Source organism: Papilio machaon, chromosome 13 (genome assembly GCF_912999745.1).
Source record: "Papilio machaon chromosome 13, ilPapMach1.1, whole genome shotgun sequence".
Lineage (NCBI taxonomy): Eukaryota > Metazoa > Arthropoda > Insecta > Lepidoptera > Papilionidae > Papilio > Papilio machaon.
The window spans coordinates 7,481,409-7,509,307 of record NC_059998.1 but is presented as its reverse complement, the minus strand read 5'-3'; the positions used below and the strand labels follow the sequence as shown (position 1 = coordinate 7,509,307).

At 33.3% G+C, this 27,899-nt stretch overlaps 1 protein-coding gene across 1 annotated transcript; it reads right to left on the bottom strand.

Moving 5' to 3' along the window:
- Positions 1-283: 283 nt before the first annotated feature.
- Positions 284-27,899, bottom strand: LOC106709203 (5-hydroxytryptamine receptor). The gene is made up of 6 exons (XM_014500923.2): positions 27,612-27,899; positions 4,754-4,821; positions 3,406-3,594; positions 2,498-2,631; positions 1,740-1,849; positions 284-1,208 (listed from the first exon to the last, which is right to left on the bottom strand). Exons 2-6 carry the CDS (start codon positions 4,794-4,796, stop codon positions 284-286), a joined length of 1,401 nt encoding a protein of 466 aa, XP_014356409.2. The 5' UTR covers positions 4,797-4,821; positions 27,612-27,899.

Below are 27,899 nucleotides of genomic sequence, written 5' to 3'. Positions count from 1 at the left end.
AATGTCACTTGAAACAACAAAACGTCGTGCGGCGGCGTGGCGCTGGACTCACGCGCTACGCCGCCGCGACAATAAATACTATGACGCGTAAAAAAACAATTGTCAACATTCTATCATAAATCTTTTACATTATATACAAATCAGACTAAACAGTATTTACACTAACGACTAAAGTTAAGTATGTATAACATACAGAAAGCGTCAAATTATTTTACAAGGAAGAGAGTAACAATGTCCATTAAAGAGCACAAGCTCAATTATATACATAATATACGTACTTCTGTTAGAATTTTTTATTACGACCACGTCTGTGAGTGCCGAAGAGTATCCGCGCGAATGCTTGTCGGAAGTCGGGGCTGAATATTGTGTAGATGACTGGGTTGAGGGTAGAATTGAAATATCCGAGCCACAAGAAAAAGCTAGCTAAGTAATCACTGATCACACAAGATTGGCATATAGGCATCACCAATGCCATAATGAAGAACGGTAGCCAGCAGAAGACGAATGCTCCCGTGATGATAGCGAGCGTCTTTGCAGCTTTCCGTTCTCTTTTAGCCTCGAGTGATTCCTTTTTCTCCCTTTGAGATAGAGCAGGAACAATAGCTCGCTCTGGTTTCGAACCATTCGTTACTGTTGTTGAGGAAGACTTTTCTGGTGACACGGATGAGGGAACTTTCTCGTTGATTGTGAATGCTGTTGTCCGAGGTTCTTCGTCTAGGGTATCAACTGTTGATGTGCTTTGACCTTCGGTTAGTAGCAGCGCCGCAGCTATAGTCTCAGCACGAGTACGTTGGTTGCATTTCTTAAGATTCAAGAAGCGCTTCTTTACAAATCTCCTGTCCCTCGCTGACTGTACTGGTCGGCCGGAGGGCGTAGCACCATCAGCGGACGTGGGCCTGGGTGGTGGGGGGTCCCTTCTCCTTCTGATTCGTCTTCTCGCAGTTTGAAATATTTTCCAGTATAATATGAGGATAACAGCCAAGGGTACATAGAAAGTAGAGCATGTTGCGAAGATTTGGTATGCGAGGTCTTGGCTGACAAGACATTTTTGTTGCTGTGTTATCCTGGCGAGATAGTCTGGGTCCTTCCAGCCTAGCTGCGGAGCTAGGGACACGACGAGAGCAGCGCCCCATACCAGAAAGATCATCGTGAAGATTCTCTTTTCGTTTCTAATGTGGATGTAATCCACGTTCGTTACTGCCCAATACCTAGGTAATAAAAAATATACTAAATCAATAACGCAACGTGTCAATTGTAAAGAGGTTTCGTATCAAAAATAAAGTTTTATCTACTTAATTCGGTTTTATTTACTTAATGGGGCTTGCAAAATGTTATGTTTGAACTTAACAATACCATGGAATTGAGTACATATTACATAGAGTTGGTTAATTGCTAAAGCTGGTTCTTAGTATGAAGCTGTATGTAAATCAATTTGCTATCGAAACATAGTCGGTACTTCAGCGTAACCAGTATATACATGCTTAAGCCAAGTATATTATTCGATGTAAATATAGCAAGTAAGTATTTTGTAGATTAATATTTTCAAAATATAAACCTACTAAGTTACGATAATGTTTTGATATGTTTTAGTACTGCAAATAACATTAACGTATGATCCATTGAGATAAAGGAAAGTGGTAATCGAGACAATTTTCATTGTATTAGTTTGAGAGGAACTTAGAATCCAAAAACTATGAATTCAAAACACAAGAATATGTCATGGACCATTGTTAACTTACCTGTCCGTAGCTATAGCGACAAGATGGAGTATTGAAGCGGAACTACAAAGGACATCGCTGGACGTCCACATATCACATAGTTCTGGACCTAGGATCCAACCCTGGCTGACCTGTCGCAACAATTAATAATGTTCTCATAAACAGCTGTAAATGAAGATTCAAGTCAAGTATTTCAGTTATTTCTTAAACACTTCAAATAATTCGCTTTATTGTAAAATAATACTCATCTAAGTAAAACAATTAAGTCAATTACTTCAAAACAAATTATGAGAGATTCTATTGAATTGAAATGTTTACTCGTACGCCTCTATCGCTAAGTGATGGCATATTTGATGTGAATAGATAATTATTTTATTTATATTCATAAAAAAATTCGTTACACCATTGTTGATATTATTTGTGTATAATTGGGGAAGATCAATATTATTGGTAACATGATAGACAGTGCACAAAATTACAGCTTTTTAGTATAAATTAGAGGGAAAAAAAAAATTCTGCAAGCCTAATGGCAAACACAAAACATCTGTTGTGGAAGAAGAAACTTTACTGTACGAACTTTATAAGTGTCACGGTAGAGTCGTACGTCATCATCATCATCAACCTGCCCTTATCCCTATAGAGGGTCGGCACAGTATGTACTACTCCTCCACACATCTCTATCAGCCGTCATATTTAAATTGTCAGGGTAGAGTCGTACCTCAGCAAATAAATAACGATTAATTAAATTTTAGAAATATTCGTAGTAATTAAATTGTAACCTCGTATACAGCGCCGAGTGGCATGACGAGACAGGCCACCATCAGATCGGCGACGGCCAGTGAAGCGACCAGGTAATTGGCGACGTTCTGAAGGTTTCTTTCTATTATTATTGCTGCTATCACGAACACATTACCTGGAACAATAGTTATTTTAGACCTGCTTCTGATCATTTAGAATTCTTTCATCGGGATTGTAAATAAATTTTCATGCTAAGAAATCAGGACACGATTTTAAAAAGATATTGGTTGCCAAATTTGTTTGATTAAGCTATTCATCAGACATCTTAAATATGGATTAGTCAAAAAAACGTTTACCAGACGCTTAAGAGAATGAATATTAAGCCAAATTAGATTGAGCGTTTATTCTCGAGGGGTTCAATCTAATTTTGTTGTAGAATACACACAAAATACGGCGAAGGAGAAGAAAATTTACATTTGTTCGTAATAAATGCTTGAAATCTCAGCTAACAATAACGACTTGACCTCAGCGTGGGAGATTTCTCACTCGACTTCGTTGAGTATTCACTTAACTAAGCCACTCAAGTTTGCGGTTCAGATACTGTGGTTTATCGATTTTCTAGTTTCAATTAACTTGGAAATTCAATGGTTTAGTTTGTTTAGTTAATCAATGAATAGAAAATAGTCCAGTAACATTCTAAGAAAGAGTTTACTCGTATTTAAATTAAAAAAAATATACTAAAAGTCGCGTCATTGGCATCTTATGAGGAAGGACCAAGAAGGTGTGACAAGAACTTTATGTCTTACTAAAATTATAAATGCTAAAGTTTAGATCGATGGAGGATGAGGACGAGTACTACTAGGACAAGGCCATGGGATCGAGGTAGGTGACTTACCATTATTGATTGCTAAAGCACACGACGACTGAGAGAACAAGTCTGTTGACGTACCGACAATGGTTGCTAAGATGATGAGCGCGAGCACCACGGACGTGACGGCCATGAGGACGAGCGAGGTGACGTCAGTGTCGGTGGTATTGGTGCCGGCGCTGCTCGTGCTATTGCAGCCCCACGACACCGCGTCCTCCCACGAACAGTTGCCGCTGTACCAGTCCGATGTCGAAGAATATGTGACGTCATCTGGGCAAAATTTTGTCAATGACGATGCAGAATTAATGCTAATATCTAATTGTGATTGGTTAATTTATTTAGTAATACATTTTGCTACATTGCACAAAGTAAAACTAGACGTAAGAAAGAAAGTATTTCGCTGACAAATCAAATTCGAATCTAGATTTTTGCAGGATAAGTAAATGATAATACAAATTTACGTAGCACTAAAGTAATTGAGTGAATTTTCTGATACACAGAATATCGAATACGAATGTTTGTGCAAACCACTGAATTGCCTATAGAAAGCTGCCTCTATTCGAGTTCCACGAAGCGACTAAATTGAGATTACGGAGTCGAGGCGGAGTAGTGGGATAAACAGTTTACCTTTACACTTTCTGATATCATCAAGATTTGTTGTTCTCCACAAAGAGGCCAAGTTGAGAGATAAGAATTTTTTGATATAGCCCAACATCTAAATTGAATTTCTTTAGCACGGACTGATAACGGTCGACGGTTATCTTTTATATTTCAGACATATTTTAAGTTTATTTTTAAATTATACAATCATAATGTTTAATGTCGTATTTGCACTGAACTATAAAACTAAAAGAGCTGAGCTGGCAACCTTTACTAATTTTTTTATGTAGTAAAGAATAAAAATCAAAAAAGCTTTTATGTTTATTTAAGAAAAAATATTTATTTAGTAGTACTTAGATTTCTTTTACTCAAAGAACAAGCTTTCTTTGTGTCTGCACTTTACAAAAAATTGAACAAGGTCAGGCGCGATGTCAAAGCCAAAACTGACAAGTTGTTAGTAAACAGCGCGAATGAAACGTCGAATGCAGCAGATTAACCTGTCCAAAATCAAGCATCGATTTAAAGCTTGCAAATATTTTGCAACAAATCTGCCATTATAAATAACGAATCAATATTTTATCCAAAATCTATTATACCAGTCTCATTGCTCTTACTTTGTTTCTGTCACTCTTTAGTAACTACTAACCGGCACATTTTTTATTAACTTCTAGTGCCTTTCCACAATCGGAGGTTGGCATCCATCTTAAAGAATTTGCACCTAATTTGCGCCAAGTTATCTGGTATTCGGTAATGCATAATCACTCCGTGATGTTTTCTAACCATGATTTCTTTCTACGTTGAACTAACTAATAATAATAAATAAAAATACCATTGGTGTCATTGAAGTTGCGCGGGATTCGGGAATCGTTCATGATAGCACACCTTGTCGCTCGCCCCCTGCGGACAAATAGAATACAATTGTAATGATTCTTCTAGCATTTTGTTTAACATTTTTATCTTGATATTTTATTAACGAATTACTTGCTTTAAAAATATTGTCATGTCTGTCTTTTAAAAATAATAAAAATTAAATACCTTTTCACCCACATTTAGTCAATTAAACTATAATCTGCAACGTCATATGAAAACGAAAACTTTACCTCAAAAATCAAATGTAGTAATTCATTGGAATAACTAAAAAGAAAAGAAAAAAACCAAGGTAGTGAAATAAAACCTGCATAGTTCACAGTTATTTCACAACTTTAAAGCACTCTATCCAACTTTCCTTATTATTTTTTTTACTTCTTTCTTTAAAATCTTTTACTTACATTCTAGTTATAGTTTTATTTCTACTTACATTATGTAATTCATTTAAAGCCTGCACTGGTAATTATTTTCAACTATCCTACTAGTATTTATAAATACGAATGTTTGAATGTACGGATGGATGGATGAATGTTTGTTAGAAGGTTCAACGAATCTCGATAAAATTTAGAATAGATTTAGTAATTAGTATAGAAGAACGCATAGGCCACTAATAATGATTTTTTTTAATTCCGCGCGCTCGTAGTTTAAAAATCATAATTTAAAAATCGAAGGATTCATATTTTTGTGTACAATAGTGGCTAGATTGTATCATTTTGCTCTAAAGAGGTCGTATTCCCTCATTGTGACTAAGTTAGTTCTCTTCAAGAAGGCATTAACGCTTGAACAGAGAATTTAAAGCCGCACTAATGAGCATGATAAAAGGCGCTTCGCCCGCAAGCCATGAAAAAATGCATTTCTCATACATTTCTAGGTCACGTTTTGCAATGTTGGCTTCGCATCGATACAGTCGTGTCTTCGTTATTGTGCTTGAATACGATTTCGTATTGAAAAAAATAACATGTCTTAACTTTAGTTTTATTATTTTAAGTTAGTTTAGTTTTTAATCATTTTTAGTCTTAGTCTTTAGTTTTTGAAGATAGGATCAGAATAAAACACTTCCGTATGACTAATGAAGAATAAGGTTCTGGTTAAACTAAAACAAATTAAACTAACATTTATAATACAATTCTTATTAAACAAAGAAAAAGCTATTACAGATGCGGGCGACACAGCTCGTACAAACGCAAGCCGCAATAAAAACTCCAGGCTGTTCTGCTTTAATTAGTAACATTCTAGTACGTAACTTTTTATATAACCAGTTATTTAGATTTATAAAATAAACTAAAAGGAAATACTAAGAATAGTAAATATTAATCTGATATGAAGATATCTATACATTTTAGTTTAAGGAACTTGAGGATTTATTTACAGTGAATGTAAAATTTCATAAAAAAAATTACTGCGGTGATTTCGTAAATTATATTTGTATGTGAAAAGGTAATAATAACATCATCATCATCTTCATCACCCTGACCTTATCCCACTCATGTGGGGTCGACACACAAGGTTTTATAAACCTTAAAGTTTTGGCTTAACTTTTTACGGCCAGCCGCCTACTTGTCGCCAACCAGTCAAGGAATATCTTAAAATTAATTCTTACTAATATTAAAAATGCGAATGTTTGGATGGATGGATGGATGGATGTTTGATTGAAGGTATCTCCAGAACGCCTTAATGGATCTGGATGAAATTTGGCATGGATATAGAAAATAGTTTGGAAGACAACATAGGCTAATAAGTTTCTTTAAACGTTACATGTTAGCATTATCAACATCAGCTCACTTATACGTCCCCACCGAGGGGCTCGGAGCCTACCCCGAAGAAATTCAATGATATGTGTGAAGTCAACCAACCCGCACTTGGCCAGCGTGGTTGACTATGGCCTTGTCACCCCTAACTTGGGGTTAGCATTATATTGCCTACCAAATCTACTCAAATCAAGTTTGAAAAAGTATCAGTGTCAGTCCAAGGTTGACGAAGAAATTTACTATTATTAAATTGGTATAAATCTAACTAATTTGATTGTAACATTAAAGTTAAATTGCATACCATAAAAACTAAAATAAATATAAATCTCCGCTAACGATCGTAATAAAGCTCAGTGCAGTGCAAAAATAACACGAGCCAGAGATATATTTTTGGTTACGTTCTCTTTATTTAAATGTGAAAAAAAATAATTATATGTACAATAAGTCTTTTAATACAGTATATTGATACATACATAGGTATAGGTAGTAGGTTTATATTCCTTATTTCCGGAAAAAAAAAAGATTGTCTGTCTGTCCGCAAGTTCGGGTAATCTCCGACCAGCTAGACTGATTTTGAAAGGTTTTTACTGTAAATGATGTATGCAGGAGTGGCATAGGCTTATTTAAAATTGAATTTTTATATTAATTTTGTGACTCTAAGTAACATGCGAGTTTTGTGTTGCGAGAAACAAAGTTGTTGGCAATAGATAACTGTAAGATTACTTTTTATTCGTTTATCCACTATTTGCTTCTATTTGTTAGTTAAAATATGCAAGTAAACATTGGTATAAACAAATTAACTGCTGTATTCAATTTATTAAGAATAGTTTTTGGAGAGTCATGCTAACAGCGGAGGGAGCGTGGAAGTTATTTGCACGTCATAATGTACTCGGATCACGCAATACGTAAATTTAGGCGGGAAATGAAATTTTGTTATGGTTTTGTATAATTCTGTCTGTTGTGTTTCATAATGCTAAACAGATTATTTAGTAAATCAAAGCAATTTGACCCTATTTCTTAACTTATTTTAAAATATTTGTTATGTAAAAATTTCACAGGAATAAAGTGAAGTATTTATTCAACTATTAAAGTACAATATTTTAAAAAGAAAATTTCAAAAAAATTTCTTTATCTAGTTAATTTACTTTTTAGTTTTCGTTGTCAAAAGCATTTAATAGATGGGATGACGAGAGCCAAAAATTAATCCACGACTTGTTACTATTATACTAGTCATTTGTTGACTAGTGCCGATTGTCATTAAGGTGTTTGTTGGAAAATGTTTCAAATTTCAGTTTTTTTATTTTAGTCTCTTCTTTGTTTTTGCTAAAACATCAGATTGTGGAAACAAACTGAGTGATCTTTTAAAAACAAATCGCTCTGTTTACAGAAACCGGCGAATTACTCCGACCCGACCATTGAACAGTCTGCGCAGTAATTATTTTCAAATTGAGGAAATGAGGAAAACATTGGCTCGCTCTCTGTTTGATTAGAGAGAAGGGAAACGTCCGTTGAGTTTTGTTAAATTGAAACATTGAAACAATTCTAATATCCACAAGCAGTGCTCTAGATAAGACGTTTGTAATTTTATTAGATATTTCTCTCTCAGTCTTTGATATCTTAACAGTTTATAATTAGCCGATTCATTAAACAACTTTTTCTGTTTGAAATTGTAAGAGTTAACGATGTTAGAAAATTCAACGTAAAAGCTACGGAACGAAATCGTGCAGAATTAAAAAAAATCGTAATAAGTAGCCTATGTGTTCTTCTAGACTATGTTTTACATCTGTATCAAATTTCAACAAGATCCGTTGAGCTGTTCCGGAGATACCTTAAAACATCCATCCATACATCAATCTAAACATTAGCATTTATAATATTAGTAAGATATATAGAAATTTCAGACCTATCTGACTTTTTCTCTGAATGTCTGACTTTAAGTCTGGTAAATAATTTTTTTTGGTATTTTATGATCCTTTTGGATTTTATTATTTGATTTTTTTTTGTTACGTTTTTCGTTTATTATTATTTAACCATGCCTCGAATATAAGACATCAAGCATCATATTCCGTAAATTCGATTCCGCGTACATACGTATTGTACATCAACTTTAGTACTCGTATGTTGTCAATATAAATTCTATTGTGTTGAGAATGTATCGCCGAGGGAGACGATACGAGACGGGAATATGTTCAGGTGAACTGTACAAATCAATAGCGAAAAGTACTCGTATGTATAACAACATTACCTATTTTCATTTTTTTATTTTTGTTCGTTGAAATATGTGTTTAACATACATTATTTCGATTTAACAGATCTTAAGAGAGACATTCAACTTTTTAATTTCTATCTTAGTTATAAATTTAAAATTAATAACAGACAAAATCTGGTCAAAATCAAATTCAAACTTTCGTGAGATATTATCATTAACTTATATAGGAACGGCTAAAACACTCACGTATATGTATCCGGTGTCGGCACCGACTAGTTTCGAGCCTTTCGGGGGCTCTTCATCAGGGTGAGTGGGACTGGCATTATTTCACGGACGCGGCCCGTCGCTCAGTGAACGAATATACATATATACGTGAGTTTTTTAGCCGTTCCTATATAAGTTAAAATATGGTACGATATCTACAATACGTTAGATGGCTAAAAGTGTTAACACTAAAGATTCACAGTCATTCCTAAAGTGTTATAAATTGTGTAAATAATGCTTTTATTTTTAAAGTGAAATATTTTGAATACTAATCTAGAAATAAAGAAGATGAACTAAAGTTAAACAAGTTATTAAAGGCAGCCGCACTGCAATTATCAAGCCACGCTTAAGCACTTAAAATAATTGCCCATAATTGAGCGAAATCAGAGAAATGCTACAGCTCTTTAAAGTTGGAAATAAAATAAACAATATCTTGTCATTCGAATTTTGTCACCTGATTTTAATGTATTTTTAATTCTAATTCGTGTATTAAACCTGAAATTTACGGACGATGCTAGTTTAAAAGAAATCATCGAAGTACTGACTGAAAAAGATTTTTTAGACTGTGATTTACATCTATGCCAAATTTCTAGTTGAGTCGCTCTGGAGATACCTTCAAACAAACATCCATCCATCCCAACATTCGCATTTATAATATTAGTAAGTAGTAAGATAAGTCGATTACACTAATAGTAATAATCATACAGAACTACATATCGACGCTGGAAAGCGTAAACGCTGTAACCCCGAAAGTATGAACTTTACAGGAGAGCCAAAAATGATAACTCGTGAGCTGATACGTCTACAAGCATGCGGTATTTAGCAATGTTGTGTAGTTTGTGCTAACCTATAATAAAATCATTATCGTTTGATAATGGTTGAAATTATTAACGTGCGAAAAACATATTCGCGATTTCAAGGGTTACAGCGTTTATGCTTTCCAGTGTCGATATACACTTTCTTGGCAGAACTGATAATAGGTAATGAAATTAATATATCGTCGAATCTCAATTAGAACCAATCGTATTTTGGAATGATGAATGCCTTGTTTACAAAATTATGTGAAACAGTGAAAAACACACATCAAATTACAATATGTTGACGGTTTGTAATTTGCCTAGCTTAATTATAAACTGGCGAAGTTGTTAATTGGTAACTAACATGGATAATTCAATTAATATATCAGTTAACTAGTTTGTTGTATAAAGTTTTCAGAAATAAATTCAATAGCTGGAATAATTGCGTTTAGTAAGAAAAGAATGCATCTCTCCAATCATTCTGGGTCACGTTCAGATTACAAAGGAAGGAAAAGATTATGACTATCTTTTATTTCTTAGGTTAAATGAATCGCGCTCACTGAGGTTGTGTTCTCGACAACAATTGCTATTGACTTCGCTCTCAGATTAATATTTTGTCGTTTTAGTGTAAATTGATAATACTTAATATTGCGTTAAAATATTTACTTAAGAAATTATATTGATGATGATCCGGTGATATATTTTTTATTTATATTTTGTAAACAAAATAGTAAGGAATTATTTTCGTATAAATATCAACTACTAGCTTTTACTCGCGATTCCATCCGCGCGGAATAAAAAAATGCACACAAGATAAAAAAGTTCCTATGTCCGTCTCCTAGTTCTAAGCTACCTCCTCATCAATTTTCAGCTAAATCAGTTTGACCGATCTCGAGTTATAAATAGTGTAACTAACACGACTTTCTTTTATATATATACTAGCTTTTACCCGCGACTCCGCCCGCGCAGAATAAAAAATAGAAAACGGGGTAAAAATTATCCTTTGTCCGTTTCCTAGTTCTAAGCTACCTGCCCACCAATTTTCAGTCTAATCGCTTCAGCCGTTCTTCAGTTATAAATAGTGTAACTAACACGACTTTCTTTTATATTTATAGATATAGATAGATAAAGAAGATGAAATTCTTTAATTTCCATAGTATATGTAGTTATGTTGGCAGAATAATGGTAGTGAATTAACGTGTATTTGTCTTAATGGAATGATGGATCATATTGATTATTATTATTTTCTGAATGAAATGAATGTTTTATTGTTATTTTTCATGACGTTTTGTATAAGATTGTATTCTTTTCCTAGTTGTGTAATATTGAAACAGCCGCGTGGTGCTACCGAAGTTACAAGTTATGAAAAGAAAAGGAATTAAACTTAAGTATCGAGCAGCTTAACTTTGTTAAGTTTTACAATGAAAATTTGTCGCAAAGCAAACTTGTCGTTGACCAGTTTGTCCTTCAATATTGTAATATGGAAACTTGCAGTAATAGAAAATATTTTAAAGATATTTATTCCACTAATAAACAAAAATTACACTTTTTTTTAATCAAATGAATTATGTCAAAGAGTTGTTGATAGACTAAATTAATCATCTTAATATCTTTCTTTCTCTTAAACAGTCTGTGGGGTTGTAACAACAGCTGTTCTTTATTCAAATCGATCTATTTTCCGTCATTTTTGTTGCCATTCTTTTTTTTTTAAATTCTACGCGTTAGTAAACAACAAAATTGGTACAACCCTAGAAAGTATACAAATGTCATTGTCCACCATTTTCAATACACATCAATTATAGCTTTTTCAATAAAAGCGTCCTTTAGAATGGAGTCCATTTATTTACGACACGATTCAATTTGTGTTTAATTAATACACATTACTTTTAAATGAGATTTAATTAACTATTGAATGTATCTTTCCATTGTTTAATGAATGTGGACATTTCATTTTTTTGTCACTCGGGAAAAAATAGAAGGCAATGTTGGTAGTAATAAAGATGAGGTCCGCTTTATTCATGATAACTTTTCAATAGCAATTAAAGTTTGTGCCAAATAGCAAAGTATTGTTTGATCTTTTGTGCATTCATCTATTCTCAGTCAGCCAGTAGGCCACGCGAAAAGAATAATTTCCATCTCTAGATTTTTCTTTTTCTATTAAGTACTAGCTGTCGCCTGCGACTACATCTGCGCAGCATTAAAAAATAACATAATAAGTAGCCTATGTGTTCTTCCAGACTATGTTCTACATCTGTGCCAAATTTCATAAAGATCCGCTGAGCCGTTCCGGATATACCTTCAAAGAAACATCCATCCATCTAAACATTCGCATTTATAATATTAGTATTATTAGAAGTTTAATTGCTACACATTTGTTATCAATTTTGTTCATATTATTTCCTTATATACCATACATTTTCACTCGAGATGCAAATAAACTCAGTTTTATACATGTTTTTCGACAATAGAATCCAGTCTCTTTTAACTCAAGTGTTCTACACTGAATACGTAACGCTTTAGTTCTCTCTGTGTGAAAACGGTGCTGGAAAATGTTTAAAAAACAAAGCACTTTATTGTAATATTGTAACAAAACTTAACAATGTAACGACGGCATATTAAATGAAGGCAATCCTTTTATATTCCAGCGTAAATATAACCAGATGTGGAGGAAAATTGGAAAGCGTCGGCTATACAATGTTAGTGGTATCATGTCGGCGGTTAAATAATGAAAAAGGATTTTTGCGAGTGAAGCGAGATTTTGCTCTCGGCGAAACTGACGAGAAGTTTGCGTAAAGTGTTCGCGGAATGTGAACTAGATTTAATATTGGCTTCAAGATTTTAGAATACTCGAGTATATTTTAAATGTTTTTGAAATAATATTCTTTTCATTAATAACCCCTGAAGCATAGAAACAGAAAGAGTATGATAATGATGGAGATCAGTTATTAAATTAAACAGTGGTAGAGACAGTTGTTTAAATGAACCGACTCGAGTAGTAAAATGTGGGTATTGCCACTAGAGTGAATCACATTTTTGTAGGTACAACTCTGTTGTTGTTTTCGTTATAGCAGTTTTTATATGTTCCAATTGCTAATATTATAGGATTTTATATTTTCCAATATCACAAGGCTTAAAATATTTTTATATAAAACTGTATTTAAGTCGGCGGGGAGAAGAAAGGTTGGCACGGACTCAATTCGGCTTCTCATTTCGATACGGTTCAAAAGCCTTAATAATAACTCGCGCCTCTTTTTCGACGTTTACTTTTTAATTATGCTCGAGTTCTGCCAAGTTAAAAGACGTCATTCGGAGTAACTTTTTGCCATATTTTAATTATATAAATTATTTTATGACATAATATAACTAAGATTTTTAAATCTTGCCTACGTAAATTATCGTAGTACATACGTAGTAAAAAAATAAGATTATTAGGTCTTCAAGAATAGCCTATTTTTTTGTTATCGGCAGTGGAATTCGATAGACTTTTACGAAGAAAAAAAAAATAACAAAGTAAAAAATATTCCAGAGTCCCGTACAACATTTATCAATTTAGTTGTGATTAATTATTTTACGCATTACCAAGGCATTGTCAATGCGTAAAATAAGTGTTTAGTCGAGATTTATTTATTGTCGACCATGTTACCAATATTGTATTGCGTAGCGATATCGTATAGCTGGAAATCACGAAGGGTTTTGTTTGAAGGTCTGATAAAAGCGTCGTTCCGATCGACCTTCAGTTGACCTTTCCCTGCTGCGGTCTGATAAGACATTGAGATCGTCTACTGAGCAATGTCATGAACTTCGTGATAATACAGGGTGCGCCTTTCTTTAAACTATCTTAATTTTTTTTCTCTGTTCTTTTGACAAATTCGGTGTTCCTTTTTTGAAATCTTTTATTAAAATATACGTTATTGTTAAAATCATTAATTAAAAACAATAACCTCAATAGTCTAAAGACGGAAACATCTTATGACAATTCACGTTTTAATAAATTTTTAGGATTAATTTTTGACCTATTTATAAAACTAAATAGTAAATAAATTACCCAATCAAGTCATACATAATCAGTTTATCTTTTGAAAGGTTAAGCCGCAAGTTAATACACGAACAGAGAGCGTGGGTTGTTTGTTTGAGAAACGTTTAAACTGTTTCGTCTAACCGAAAACCTCAATGGTAGAGTTTACGTTCTTAAATTTATATTACTAGCTACTATAAAAGATTTTTTATATTTCCCTAGATTTTGAAATAAATTATAATATATTTATAACCGTTGCGTACTACCAACGTATTCCCTTTAAAATTTTAGCGATAGAGTTCCCCATATATTATAGTAAAGGTAATCAAATAGTCAACAAAGGCTATTCGGTGGTGATAATAATATAACAAACATTGAAAATGAACATTTTAAAGAAAAGACAATCCCACTAACGATCAAGGTCGAATCAAAGGTCACACAAACCAGACCGAATTTTAATTAAAGCCGTTAAACTTTTCATATAAAATATCATATGGTATGGTTCTTAAACTTATATTCCGTGATCTTTTGTTCAACGATAATTAAATCACAAAAAATACCTTCATGTGACATAAAAAGGTTGGCAGTGATATCGAACTTCCGTTTGACGCGGTCCTTAACAACTTTCTCGGCTCTTCCACATATACATCTACGAAATCTCAACGGTTCTGGGTATTCTTAATATTGCCTTCTTTAATATTCAATATAATACGAATTGTTTATTACTTAATAGATGTCACCTGCGACTCCGTCCTCTCGAACTTTATTAGTAGCCTATGTGTTCTTCCAAACATTGTTCTATGTCTGTGCCAAATTTCATCGAGATCCATTGAGCCGTTCTGCAGATATCTTCAAACAAATATCCATACATCTATATATCTATACATACAAATTTATATTATTAGTTAGATTTATTTGAAATGATAAAATATATAAAATGAAATGAAAAAAAACTTGAGATAGAGTCACGCTCATGAGGCGTCTACTTAACTTGATTACTTATCTAAGTAATAGGAAAATACTTGAAAAGTACTTAAGTGATGAGGAAAGTACTTTTTCATCACTTAAGAGTTTAAATAAATAAATTTAATAACGGTGTTATATTTTTTTATTAGCAATTGAGTTGAAGCTTAGAGTAAGAAATGTAAAATAAAGACATGTATCTCGGAATACTATAACTAGTTAAGTAAACTAGGAAGTAAGGAAGATTTAAAAAATATCAAAGCTCTGATTATATTATGAATGTATTTCTAACATTTTAAATAATAAGAATTCAAGTTGGTGCAATTAAAAGTTAATTTTACTTAGAGCAAGTTTCCATTGTGCAACCCGTCACTATTCGTCAATCGGAAGTATTATTATTGTGGGGTAACTATTGACTCTTGAAAAATTATTGTATGATCATTGACTTCTTCTGAGAGATTTCATCATCATCATCATCATCATCAGCTCAGTAAACGTCCCCACCGAGGGGCTCGGAGTCTCTCTACCCCAAGTTAGAGGTAGGCTCGTCTTTGTCTTCTGAGAGATTTGGTTAATGTTATATTTATTAATAACTTATCGTGTTTTGTTTTAAATCTATAAAAAAAATCAGTTTATTTTTGTTTGTATTTCAGTAATATCACCATTAAAAATAATTTATGTAAAATGTTCAAATACCGACCGACATACTCGTTACGATCTTTAGTCGTTCCGATGTCCAATTCGTTATAGAAAAGACCCTTCCAATTGAAACCGTAAAGGACGCAAACGAGGTTTTGTCCAGAAAATGTTATTATTCAAATAATCTTTTAGAAGAAAGGGACCAGACAATTGTAACAGGGCGCGTGGTTATGTGATTTATGAACCAATGTTACATATGTATGTAGATTTTGTATGAAAGAGTTGGCTTATAAAACCTTCATTCATGTTTGGGTTGACGTTTTTTTTTTTTTTTTTTTTTTTTTTATGAGCGGCGTATTGCCGCCCTTTCTTTCACCCCTGACATTTTATCAGAGACTTTGTTATTCGATTTTATATTTACTTCATTTCTACTTTGTTTCTACAATTATTATAGTTTAATGTATTTTATTTACAGTTTATAGGTGCCAGCGATATGCAAGTTGCTGGGTGGCGCTTCTCCCCATGTATGCAGTCATACATATAGGTAAGCACCACTGTGTCTATTTGCTTTCTAAATATCCATCATTTCTTCCCTATCGCTAACACCAATTATGTTTTATTTAGTTTTGCTACTTGTTTTACAATTTTTTCGCAATAGTCTAAGAAGATTTGTCTTATTATTTTATTATTTACTATTTCTACTAATGTCTCTTTCCTAATGTCCTTATCTATTTTATTTTCTGTATCTATTTTTTCCTTCATGTACATGTGACAATTTGTTATTAAATGCAATACTGTTTGGTTCTCGTTTGCTCCACAGTGGCACGATGGGCTGTCCTTGCGTTTGAACCGATGAAGATAGTCTGCAAACCCACCGTGCCCCGTTAAGGTTTGTACTATTGAGGCATTCATCTCTATTTTCCTTATTACTGGGTAGGCATCCACTACATCTGGGAAAAATAGCTTAGTAGTGGAGGCTGTAGTTCCGTTTTTATATCTCCGGTTCCATTCGTCAAGCGAGTCCAACCGGATTTGTCGCTTGACGAATGAAACCGGACATTTATCGTAGTCTGGTCTCCGTTTAATTTTTTGAGCAGCCTCCTTTGCTAAAATATCCGCTCTCTCATTCCCGGGTATTCCTGCATGAGCCTTTACCCAATATAGTTCTATATTCTGCCCTCGGTCTCTCATTCTCTTTATATCCTTTCTTATCTCTCCAACTAAAGGGTGGACCGAATCCACATCCGCGATTGCTTGAAGGGACGATCGTGAATCCGAAAACACACTGTGGTTCCTTTTTGGGGCTTTTTCGGCGTATTTAACCGCTTCTTTTAACGCTAATAGTTCTGCCTGGTAAACGGTGCAGTGGTTGTCTAATTTGAGTTTCTTTGTTTTGATTTCTGCGGCGCCGTCCCAAATAGACAATGCCGCTCCAACTTTGCCGTCTATTCGGCTGCCGTCAGTAAAGATTTTTATGGAACCATTTTCGGACAGCTCTGCACCGCTTTCCAGGCAGACAAATCCGACTTCGATGTTTTCCGCCGGATGTGGTCTCTCTTCGAACGGTGTCCTCCCCTCTATTTTGGGTTGACGTTACAAGTGGAAAATGGAAACAGACTTTCAATGGTAAGGTGATAACGATTTCAAATACCTTTTATATTTCTAGTAAGCATTAGGTTAATGTATCGTTTAGATTAGGCGATCGTTTATTGGTACCACTCGCATATAAAATAATTAAAACTATCTGTGGATCAATCTCAAGGATCGTTTATTGGGTGCCGTCGTATCAACACGATATGATGTTTTCGCGAATATCACGTAAGTGAATGGTTTGGTCAATGTTTTTTTGGTTTTTAAGTGAAGTTAAAGAAAACTTCTTCATATTTGACTAATAACTTGGTTACATTCTAAGCTATAATTTATAAATTTAATAATATTGAGAGTTCATTTTATTAGTCGAAAATTTATAGAAAAAAATATTTGGAAGTGATGAAATAGTACTGTGCCAACTGAGAATTTTAATTAATTATAACAGAGTCTGTTTTGTGGACAGTTGTAAGGACCTTTGTAGAAGACATGAGAAGATGAAAAATGAGACGGTAATTTAAGATTAAATGAATACTCTGTTTTAGGTTAGTTCGGTTGTGAAAGTTAATTTCTTGATAAATGTGATATAACTTTTTAATCAAGATTAATATTGGGCATAATGAAATGCCATCACTCGGGACTTAGCATTGTGCACTTATAATAGGGGAAGCGATGCGGGGATATTGGAATTTACTCGAGCATTGCAGTTAAATATAAGGTGCCCTACCTTACACTCAATCAAGTACTCTCATCACAAATGGATAACTCCATACAGGGCTTTTATGACAGCCGATCAGAATATGAAGCATACATATATAATAGATTTTTTAACTTAGTGTCCTGATCATTGCCCTACACATGTGGCTCTATATGGAAGGTTCTATGTGTGGTGGGAATACTTGATTAGGTGCAAGACATAAGGGTAGAGTCGTTATGTTTAACTGCCACGCGCTAGTAAATCCAAATATCCCCACTTCGTCTCCCCTACAATTACTTTTAAAGAAATATAAATCACTGATTTTATAACTGGCTTGTGTTCTTTACAATATTATGGAATTTACGTTATGTTATAAAAATTTGAGGACAGAAAAAAAGGGAAATACTTTATCCCAGAAACAGGGTATCTATTTAAGGGTTTAAAGAAAAGCGAACGGTATGCTGGGAATATTTTGCATGCGTCACGTTCGTCGTTTGTCTTTGTCTGACGCTGACTTGACGAGTTCTATCCGGAGAAATGTGGAAGGACGTCATTTAGCTTTGACTATAGAAAAACGGACTAGACAAAGAGCTTAATAAATTCTATCACTTTTTGCGGGATCAATTACACATGGGACTCAAAATTTCATACTAAACCGGCACACAAGCAATTTTAGAGCTTATTACTCGTTTTTATTATTAACAGAAGGGAAAGCGTGAGTTTGACAGGTCCTGTCTTTTAAAAGTCAAGTCAAATAGACACTGTCACCTCGCTTTAAAGTAATTAAGACCATTTTCACACCACGCATATCATTAAAGTCAGCCCAAGTTTGTTGAGTTGTTGGCTAGTTACTTGAGACCCTGAATATTGGATAGTTTAGGAGACAGTTATGACCCCATGACTGGCAACCTTAGTATATATATTGTGTTGAATCTTATGATGTAACAAAGATTATGTGTATTTGGATGAGGTGTTAGTAATATAAGTATAGTAGTAGTATAGTGTTAGTAATATAAATTAATCTTGGAAATTAGCAATCGAAAAGAAGCTTCTGACACATTTTTTGCTATTGTAAATAGTAGGAGTAAACTGATAATTTATTTTTTTAATTTGTAATGCATGTATGTTTTTTAATAATGTAAACAGGCATAGACACAAATCTTATTCCAAGAGGTATTACAGACGTCTCAGAATCGCTTAAAGGTTTTTTTAAGCTACTTATATAGATCTCTCATACCCTTAGTCATCAATAAACGATTTTGATGGAGAAAGTTAGAGTATAACATTTAAAATAAACTCTTGTAAAAACATATTTCAAAAAGTATTCGCTTCCGATACTTTTGTCAAAGAAAATCAAACGCTGACTGCTTCGTCAGATTTTAAAGCGTTCAGTCGACATTGGTGTCAAGATTTTCTTTTGATTCGCTGACTAGACATTGTCAATAGGAATCTATTTCAAGTAAGAATCTAACAGTTTTTGTAATAAAGTTAAATCAACTTATAAAAATGATTATTATTATATTTGTATAATAAGATGTTTTAACTTCAATTTAATTAAAAAAAGAGATAACAATAAGCTTTAAATAAGTAATTGTTTTGACAGTGACAACACACGATTAGTATGCATTGAAAAGGTAACCATCAAAGCTTGGTTATATAATTTACTGTTCGTAAGAAACGGGATTCTTACGAACAGTATTAGTAAGAACCACGAAAGTTTGAAGTTATAAATATAAAGCTTGGTTAATTTCATTTTGCTAACATTGTAAAACATTGAAAAAAGAACATTTTTCACTATAAAAGAATTGTCGAATACAATCACACACTTCGTTTATTCACATGTTACTTGTTCGAACAAAAAAAATCTACGAAACTGAAAATAAGCCACCCTTTCGACGGACCCTTTTCGGTACAAGGGAAGATTGGGATCCGGGGTGTATTTATTGGCTCGGTCCGACCTTCAACCCCCATGTAAGCACTACTAATCTCATTTCACTAGCGAAACTGAAAATCAAGAATTTTTGGGCTATAAAATATATTGGGTCCATTGGAGAATTTTGGATACAAAGTTATATTTATAATCTTACTTTATTGTAAACTAGCTTTTACCCGCGACTTCGTCCGCGCGGAATAAAAAATAAATAGAAAACGGGGTAAAAATCCTATGTCCGTTTCCTGGTTCTAAGCTACCTGCCCACCAATTTTCAGTCAAATCGATTCAGCCGTTCTTGAGTTATAAATAGTGTAACTAACACAACTTTCTTTTATATATATATAGATTCGAAAGCATTTAAAGCTGACTGTTACGAGGTAAATACGAAACGACTGGACAAATTTGAATGAAATTTAGCATAGAAATAGACCATTATCAGACGCGTCGAAAGGAAGCGATTCCCATTTCGTCCGCTAAGTGTATGTCGGAGGCCTAATTTTAATCCTTATTCCCTTCTCACCATTTTCTCATAAGGAAAATGGTAGGCGTTGTGGCTGAGAAAGGGACGCATAAGAAGTGAATATATAATCTCTTTCTTGTGCGTTCCCTCCTCCGTCGATTGAGGTAGGCAACGCATCTTCATTTGTAGATGTCTATAGGTAGCGATCGTTTCGCTATTTCGGCGAACTTTGGTGGCCGCTCATTTACCACCTTTATATATAAAAAACAAAAATTTTTCAAAAACTCAGTAGCGAAATAACCGTACAGTTTTTTTTTCTTTACTCCACACGAACGAAGTCGTATTCAGATGGTATACATGGAATAGATTCTCACATTAGAAGAAATAATGGCATTAGAAATGTCAAAGAAAAGGTGTCAAGGTATGAATGATTGGATTCACATAAGGTCATATTACTAAGTTCAGATGACTGGTTACCTTGGTATAACGTGTGACCTTAAAGCCTAGCCTAGAATATTTATAGAGTTGGCAACTCTCGCGTGATATCCTCCGACCTCATACCGCAAAGCAATAAGACGGTCCGTAATAAATACTTAACGTTATGATACAGTCGTAAAGTAGTCCCGAACTTAATGAGAGATAATAAACTTATCAAATAAGTGCCCGCTTGTGAAGGGATACTTAACAAATTCGCCAATAATATTTCCCTTATCGGCGAATTTGTTTTTTCTGAGCGTCGTTGGCTCAGTGACACTTGACTTGCAATCTGCAGGTCATGGGTTTGAATCCCGCCATGTACCAATGTGTTTTTTGAGTTTCGATTTACATATGTACATTTATCCGAGGTTTTAACGGTGAAGGAAAATATCGTAATGCAACCTGCACATATCTGTGAAGAAATTCAAAGATATGTGTGAAGTCAACCAACCCGCACGTGGCCAGCGTGGTTGACTATGGCCTAGTCATCCCTAAGTTAGGGTAGGCTTTGAGCCTCTCGGTGGGGACGTATAGTGAACTGATGATGATGATGATTTTTCTTAACCTCGCATGTGAAACACTCTTGAAGTTTAGGTACAGTTAGGGTAGAAAAACCTGTGTTAGTTTTCAATTCATGTATCAAATCGTGGTCACTTAATACATCTATATCAATTAATATATCAAAATAAATTTGGTTTCGTACCTCTGTTTAGTCGCTCCTCCTGAGTCGCGAAACGGGCATGGACAATTACTATACTCGGCATTTGATTTTGCACACCGGAAACATATATAGTCTTATAAACGGCGCGCCAACTCAAGCGCTGGTGAATTACGGTAACCCGGGTGGATAAATATATGTATTTTTTTTATTATTACTAATTTTTTATTCATTAGAAATAAGCTCGATATTTGTCTTAGAATGTGGTTCACAATAATAGTCGATAATCGAATTGGGAGTTTAAGTCCACGACCGGGATCTGGTTTCACTACCTTTACCCTAGTACGGATATGGGATCCGTACCCTTAACCATTAGGCTAGTGGCGCTTTAAGATTTAGTTGGTATATACTATTGTTTAAATAATCTTGATTCAGAGCCTTTGTACCGATCAATACGTATCCAAATATCTTTTACCGATTGAGTGTTACATTACATTATAAATAATTCATGAAGGGAGGCGCGCGAGCGAGATTGGCCTTCATGAATTGGAGTAGACCTTTTGTTTAGACGTTTTGTTTAGGTCAATATAATATTTGTAATACAATTGTTTCGATATACAATACATTCATATCATTCACAAGACAGCTAACCAGATGTTCGAATATTACTAGGGTTATTTACTATAATATAATAGATGCTAACTCGGTTGAATGTATGGATAATTGTAACCATTTAACTCCCAAACAGTATTAAATATAGCATTTGTTATTCAGTGATTTACTATTCTGTGATCATGAAAAACGCAAAAAATACAGGTATTATTCCCTTTTTATAATATTAATAGTTGCCGCCTGCGACTCCGTCCGCGTGGAATTTAGAAAAATCTTACTAAGTAACCTATGTGTTCTTCCAGACTATGTTCTTCAGCGGTGGCAAATTTCATCAAGATCCGTTGAGCTGTTCCGGAGTAACCTTCAAATTAACATCTTTCCATCTATCCATCTAAACTAAATACTCGCATTTATAATATTAGTAAGATTTCAATAAAGAAACAGAACTTTTATGAAAATATCACATAACCGTACAGCACTCGAGACTGGTCTGAAACATATTGGATGTGAAGAGCATATGATTTATTTCTCGTACAATATCAGCTTGCATCGCCGACAGTTTGACTCGACCGATGTTATTGAAATTTGTGAATCGAATATTTTATTAATAAATTCTTCGTTTTATTATCGTTTATAATATAGGGAAGTACGTATCCTACAGTTTTTTAACATTGCGATTCAAATAAGAATGTGTAAAAACCTGCGCCATATTGTGACGTCATCATTACGTAAACGAAAAAATAGCAAAGTCTGTCAATGTTTTTGTTTTTAAATAATACTTTAAAAGGATACAAGCTTCTTCAAAGTGCCGTTAATAGCTTTGAAAAAATAATGGCACTGCAGTTTTTTAAACTTAACGAATACACAAAAATAGTGGGCAAAATATTTTTTTTCTACAAATCTGTACTTCTACTAGTTTTACTACTCAGGTTAGTAACTAACGTGTATTTGTTTTTTTTTCTTTAAATAGAATAGTACAAAGTACAATCAAAGTTATTAGAAATGTTTATTAGTACATAAATTCTTTCAGCAAAAGTTACACATTAATTCGAAACCTAATCTGGGATTATTCTTGTGTAATATCGCACTCGATCTGTTACAATATAACTCGCATGTTCGCTGATATAACTGAGGCCGTAAATCACTTGCAGCGAACCCTACACGCCTTGAGGAAAATCGTCTTACGTTACACGATTCATATACAATCACTATTAACATATTTACTGAGTCTTTTGTTTCTTTGCCATATTCATAGGATATTTACTGAGTATTTTTGTATATTTGTATGTATTTATGTATGTACAATCGGTGAATCTGGCGTTATACATTAAAAGCTATAGTCGTTTGAACGTTTTGTGTACATTGTGACTACGACGTCGAACAATAGCCAGTAGGACGCAGTTTTTAAATGTGTCACGGCTAATTTATTTTTATTATTTTCCCGTCATTGCTACCTAATTGGTTATTTGTAAGAAGTCTTACAGCAAGGAGCAAGGCGATTTTTCTGTAAGTGGAAAACCGCGGATTTCCGCGACTGTACATAAAGTTGTGATTGTAACCTAATCTGTTTGATTATTATTATCTCAGGTATGTTGATCAAGTCAATCGGGGTTCTAATAAAAGATTTCAATCTTTCCTGAAGAAATTTGTTTTTATTCCACGATAACTTAGTTACTGTAAGCTAAGTAAGTTCAAGTATTTATATTAAGTGGTATTCAAATTTAAAAGTACAATCGTTACACAAGCAGAATTATTTTACTTTATACTATTCTACAATTCACCAAGTATTTAGGATCTTCGTACGCAACGTAATTCGTCGAAACTAATATTGTCTAGTTGCGTTGCAGGAATTGCGTTATGCGCGCTCCATACACACAACTTTTATCATCGACGCGAATCGTCTATTCGGTTAGTACAGGTATAGCGATTACATGTCAACTATAAAGATTTGCTCCGCCATCTTGAATATCGCAGCGACATTTCTCAAGACAATCTTAAAAGCGCGGTTTACGAAGCTCTATGACATTGTATTAGACGTCGTGCGTTCGTCGTTTAGCGACAAAAATCGCGCTGTTTCGAAAATTTGCTTTGCCTTATGTACGAAGGGCTTTAGTTTTCGCGTATTTCATATGTGATAATATTTGCCTATTCCATTCTTTGTTTTACATTATCTTTAATGTGTATGTCATTGTGACTTTACACCACATTAGATATTCGCGTCAAACGTTGATGTGAAACAAACAAGAGATGTCTCTCAAGTTGTCAAACGTTCATAAAAAGAAAATTAAAAGCCGTCCCTTTCTGCGTAACGTTTTGTATTAAGCATACTATTTTTTGAAACGTACTTTACATATGACGTCTTTTGTTTCTTTCGTTGAATATTATTTAATAATTTACTACATTTGTTTACCCTTTTTATCACAAGCAAAACTTCGAAACATCCTCTATATATAAGACACTTTTTTACTTTTATACAAAGAGATATACCTAAGTGTTCAGCGTTGCTTTGAATGTGATAGTCTGACTTTTTTTATAAGAGAAGAGGGGCAAACGAGCGGCGGGAACACCAAAGTGATCATCGACGCCCATGTACATCTGCAACACTAGGAGAATTGCAGATGCGTTGCCGGCCTTTGAGAAAGATATACGCTCGCTTCTTTAAGGACCCTAAGTCGTACTTGACTAAGAAATAAACGTTATAAGTATGTACTATCTTCTAAAAGGCTTTAGACTTTTTTCCGCTAAGTGACTAGCCGCGTGGATTTGGTAGCTAATAAAAAAAGAAATGGAATTAAAGCGCGTACATAGACGCTTAGTGGAAAAGGATTTTTATGCGTTTGCTCTTTTATGCCATTAGTAGACAATTATTTGAACAATACAATGCAATAGTTATAAACTTCTATTTGCGGTTCATTTGCTCTAGTCTGAACAATGGATTCCGACTGCATCCGGTTGACTTTTCAACTACTTTGAATTTTCATACAATATTACGAGTGTAATTTTAATACGCGACCTAGTCTATTTAGATGTCTATACTCGTAGTTCTGCATCGGAATATTTAACCTAATTTTTATTTGCACGTATTATTCTTATTGTATCGTTTTAGACCGCATACTATTTGAAACTTCATCGAGATCTACAATACTATTAATGTTTGTTAGCTGTCCTTGAGTGTAGATTTCTCAAAAGAACCTACACTAAGGGTTCCGCTTATGGAACACTTAATAACACTCTCCAGTTTGACAGTCTTTATTTAAATTACGTAATTGTAACTTTGTCAAAGAAAGCTGTAGAAATTTAATACTTTGTTAATAATTTGTTGTACAACAAAACTGTACTAATCAAAGGCCCTTAATTGTATGCTCCGTCCATTACGCAGTACCCTTAATCTTTAATTACCTTAATTAAGGACCTTTCAATGTTAGCTTGCTCTACTTATTTTTAGAAAGAACTTTAATGTTATAATTTTCTGTTGCCAAGTCAATATGCTATCGACTTGTAACTGAGGTTTTCCGTTCGAACCACGAATAAGTTGCCGTTTTATTATATTTTGAAAAAAAAAATGTTTTTTTCATTAACGGATAGAAACATGTTTTTTTTTTAAATATTAGATATTTATTAATTCACTATTATTTCTTGTAACCATTTTAAGTTTCAGGCGTATGTTAGGATATGGTACATTAATAGTGGGATTCGAACCCACAACCACGTGATCGGATGTCCGTTTTAACCATTAGGCTATTGAAGCTTTGAAAATTATTGGTATGACAGTTAAGTACGTAGACTTTTTATTTGCATAGCAAAGTTTTAAAATAAAATTTTTGAAGTAGTAAAGGCACGAGATTCTAAACGTAGATTTCCACTGTCGAAACAGTCGTAGTGTTTTCCCTTTCATTCTCTATTTAAAACATGTTTTTAAAGATTTTTAACTGTGGACAATTCTTATATTGTATGCCATAATTCTTGGCCCCAAACACGACAGACGATTAGTATTGATATTAGAAGTACTGGCAACTAAAAATATATAAAAAAATATATATATAAACTTTATGCGTACTGGCAGGCTTGTAAGATATAAAAAAAATGTCGGTTCGTTCATCCGAATGCGTTCGATGCTTCAGTGAGCTTTAAAAATATTTTCCAGAGAAATTTCCAGAGAACAAATTGCATTTTGCGAAAGCCTCTTCATACTTATTTAAGTTTTTTAATATCTAACGTTGTATCAAATAAGCTTATTTTTTTCTCACAAACATTATAAATTTGATTTATTTGAGGATCTTTTATTTTTGGTAGAAAAATAATGTTTTGCAAAGCTTTTAAAATTTAAAATATCCAATATTCTAAATTTTAAAAGCAATTTTTCTTTCTAATCTCATTTAATATGACAACTTTTTAAATGACAGAAAATATGTTAAAACCTACTTAGACAAAACAACTACATCTATAATTTATGGTGTCATATTTAACGAGAATAGATAGATTAATCTGACATGACATGACAAGATCTTGTGACAGTTTTTTTTTAATTTTCCACAGGGGTGCTAAACGCTATTTTTATTTTGATTCACTTATACCCACCGGGTCAAACAAGTTTGACAGTCTGTAGTCAAAAATAGTTCTGTGAACTTTCTAAGGGAAATGATTGTTAACATTCAAGATTAACTAAACTTGTTATAGAGGGCGCTGTCAATCTGTCAGTTTACTATTGTACAGACTGGTGGAAACTGAAATGAGCAATGTAATTGTTGCTTGAAATTAGTTTCTGAAACTTGGACAAGGATATATCTGACGAACGGCATGACAAATAAATTTTACTTGTTATGTGTTAAAATTGTACAACAATATATGCTTGTAACATTGATTTTTCTGACCGAAATTTTCCTTCAAAACATATAGCTGTATACAGTATACAGGGATGACGATATCTTTTATACAGAGATGTTAAGTTTGTCACTAATTTGGTAGTCTCGTATTTTTAAATAAAACAAAAGTATTTTGTATTTTAACTTTGATGTGAGAAATCATTTCTAAAATGATTGAAATATATTCAAACTACAATCCTTTTCGTAAAGTCGGTTATTATTTAGGAGTTTCTCTATTTTTTTTTAATCTTTACTGAAGGAAAATTCGATAATCTTGGTCACATCTTATCTGGTTCTCAATAGATCCTAGTTGTAATTTATTTTCTAAAGAAAAGTTCAATTTATTATTGAGAAGAAACTCTTAGACCTTTAATACTTTATATCTTCGCTAAGTATTTAACATTGTATAAAATAAACTATATAATTAACTTTAATTTACTTAATGACTTTACTAATTTTTTAATCAAATTTAGGCTACTATTTAAAAAAGTACGACGTATGTAAAAGGTATATTTTTTTAATTTGGAACTTGTTAAATGACGTAACTTTCGAGTTTAAAACAACTCAGCAATTAAGTTCCTCTTAATTATTTTAGAAAATATTAAATTTTTTTCTAATACATAATTAAATATTTGATTAACTATTAAAAAAAAATATCGAGAATTATGCATGTAATAAAATATAAATATATGCAAAATAATATTTTAAATTTCAAAATAATTGTAATAAGCGGTGTTTTCGGTATTTATTATTTTTATTTTCATATTTTTGAAAACTGAAATTATCTTAACACAAAATATAATTACAAAATTTAAAAAGTAGAAATTACATCAAATAAAAAATAACTAAGTAAAATTTTCAGTTGGTATCATACAGATGGAAAAAATAAGGATACTTACCTGGCTACACGTTCAGTGCCGCTCCGTTTCTCTCGTGATCATTTTGTGAATACTGTCATTATATTATTATGTTCATAGTCATCCCACGTCGGTTTTACACCACATTATTTAACCCCTAACTCACAAAAGTCACTTTACAAATGCTAAAATTAATTTTAACGATGTCAGTTCGTAGTAATCTAAGTTGTTAGTATTTGTAAGTTATCACAGTGGATATAGTTTCTGTTAAGATTTTTCTACATCGACATCGTGAGCGTTTGCGGTGGCAAAAGACGTGTGCTCGCCCTC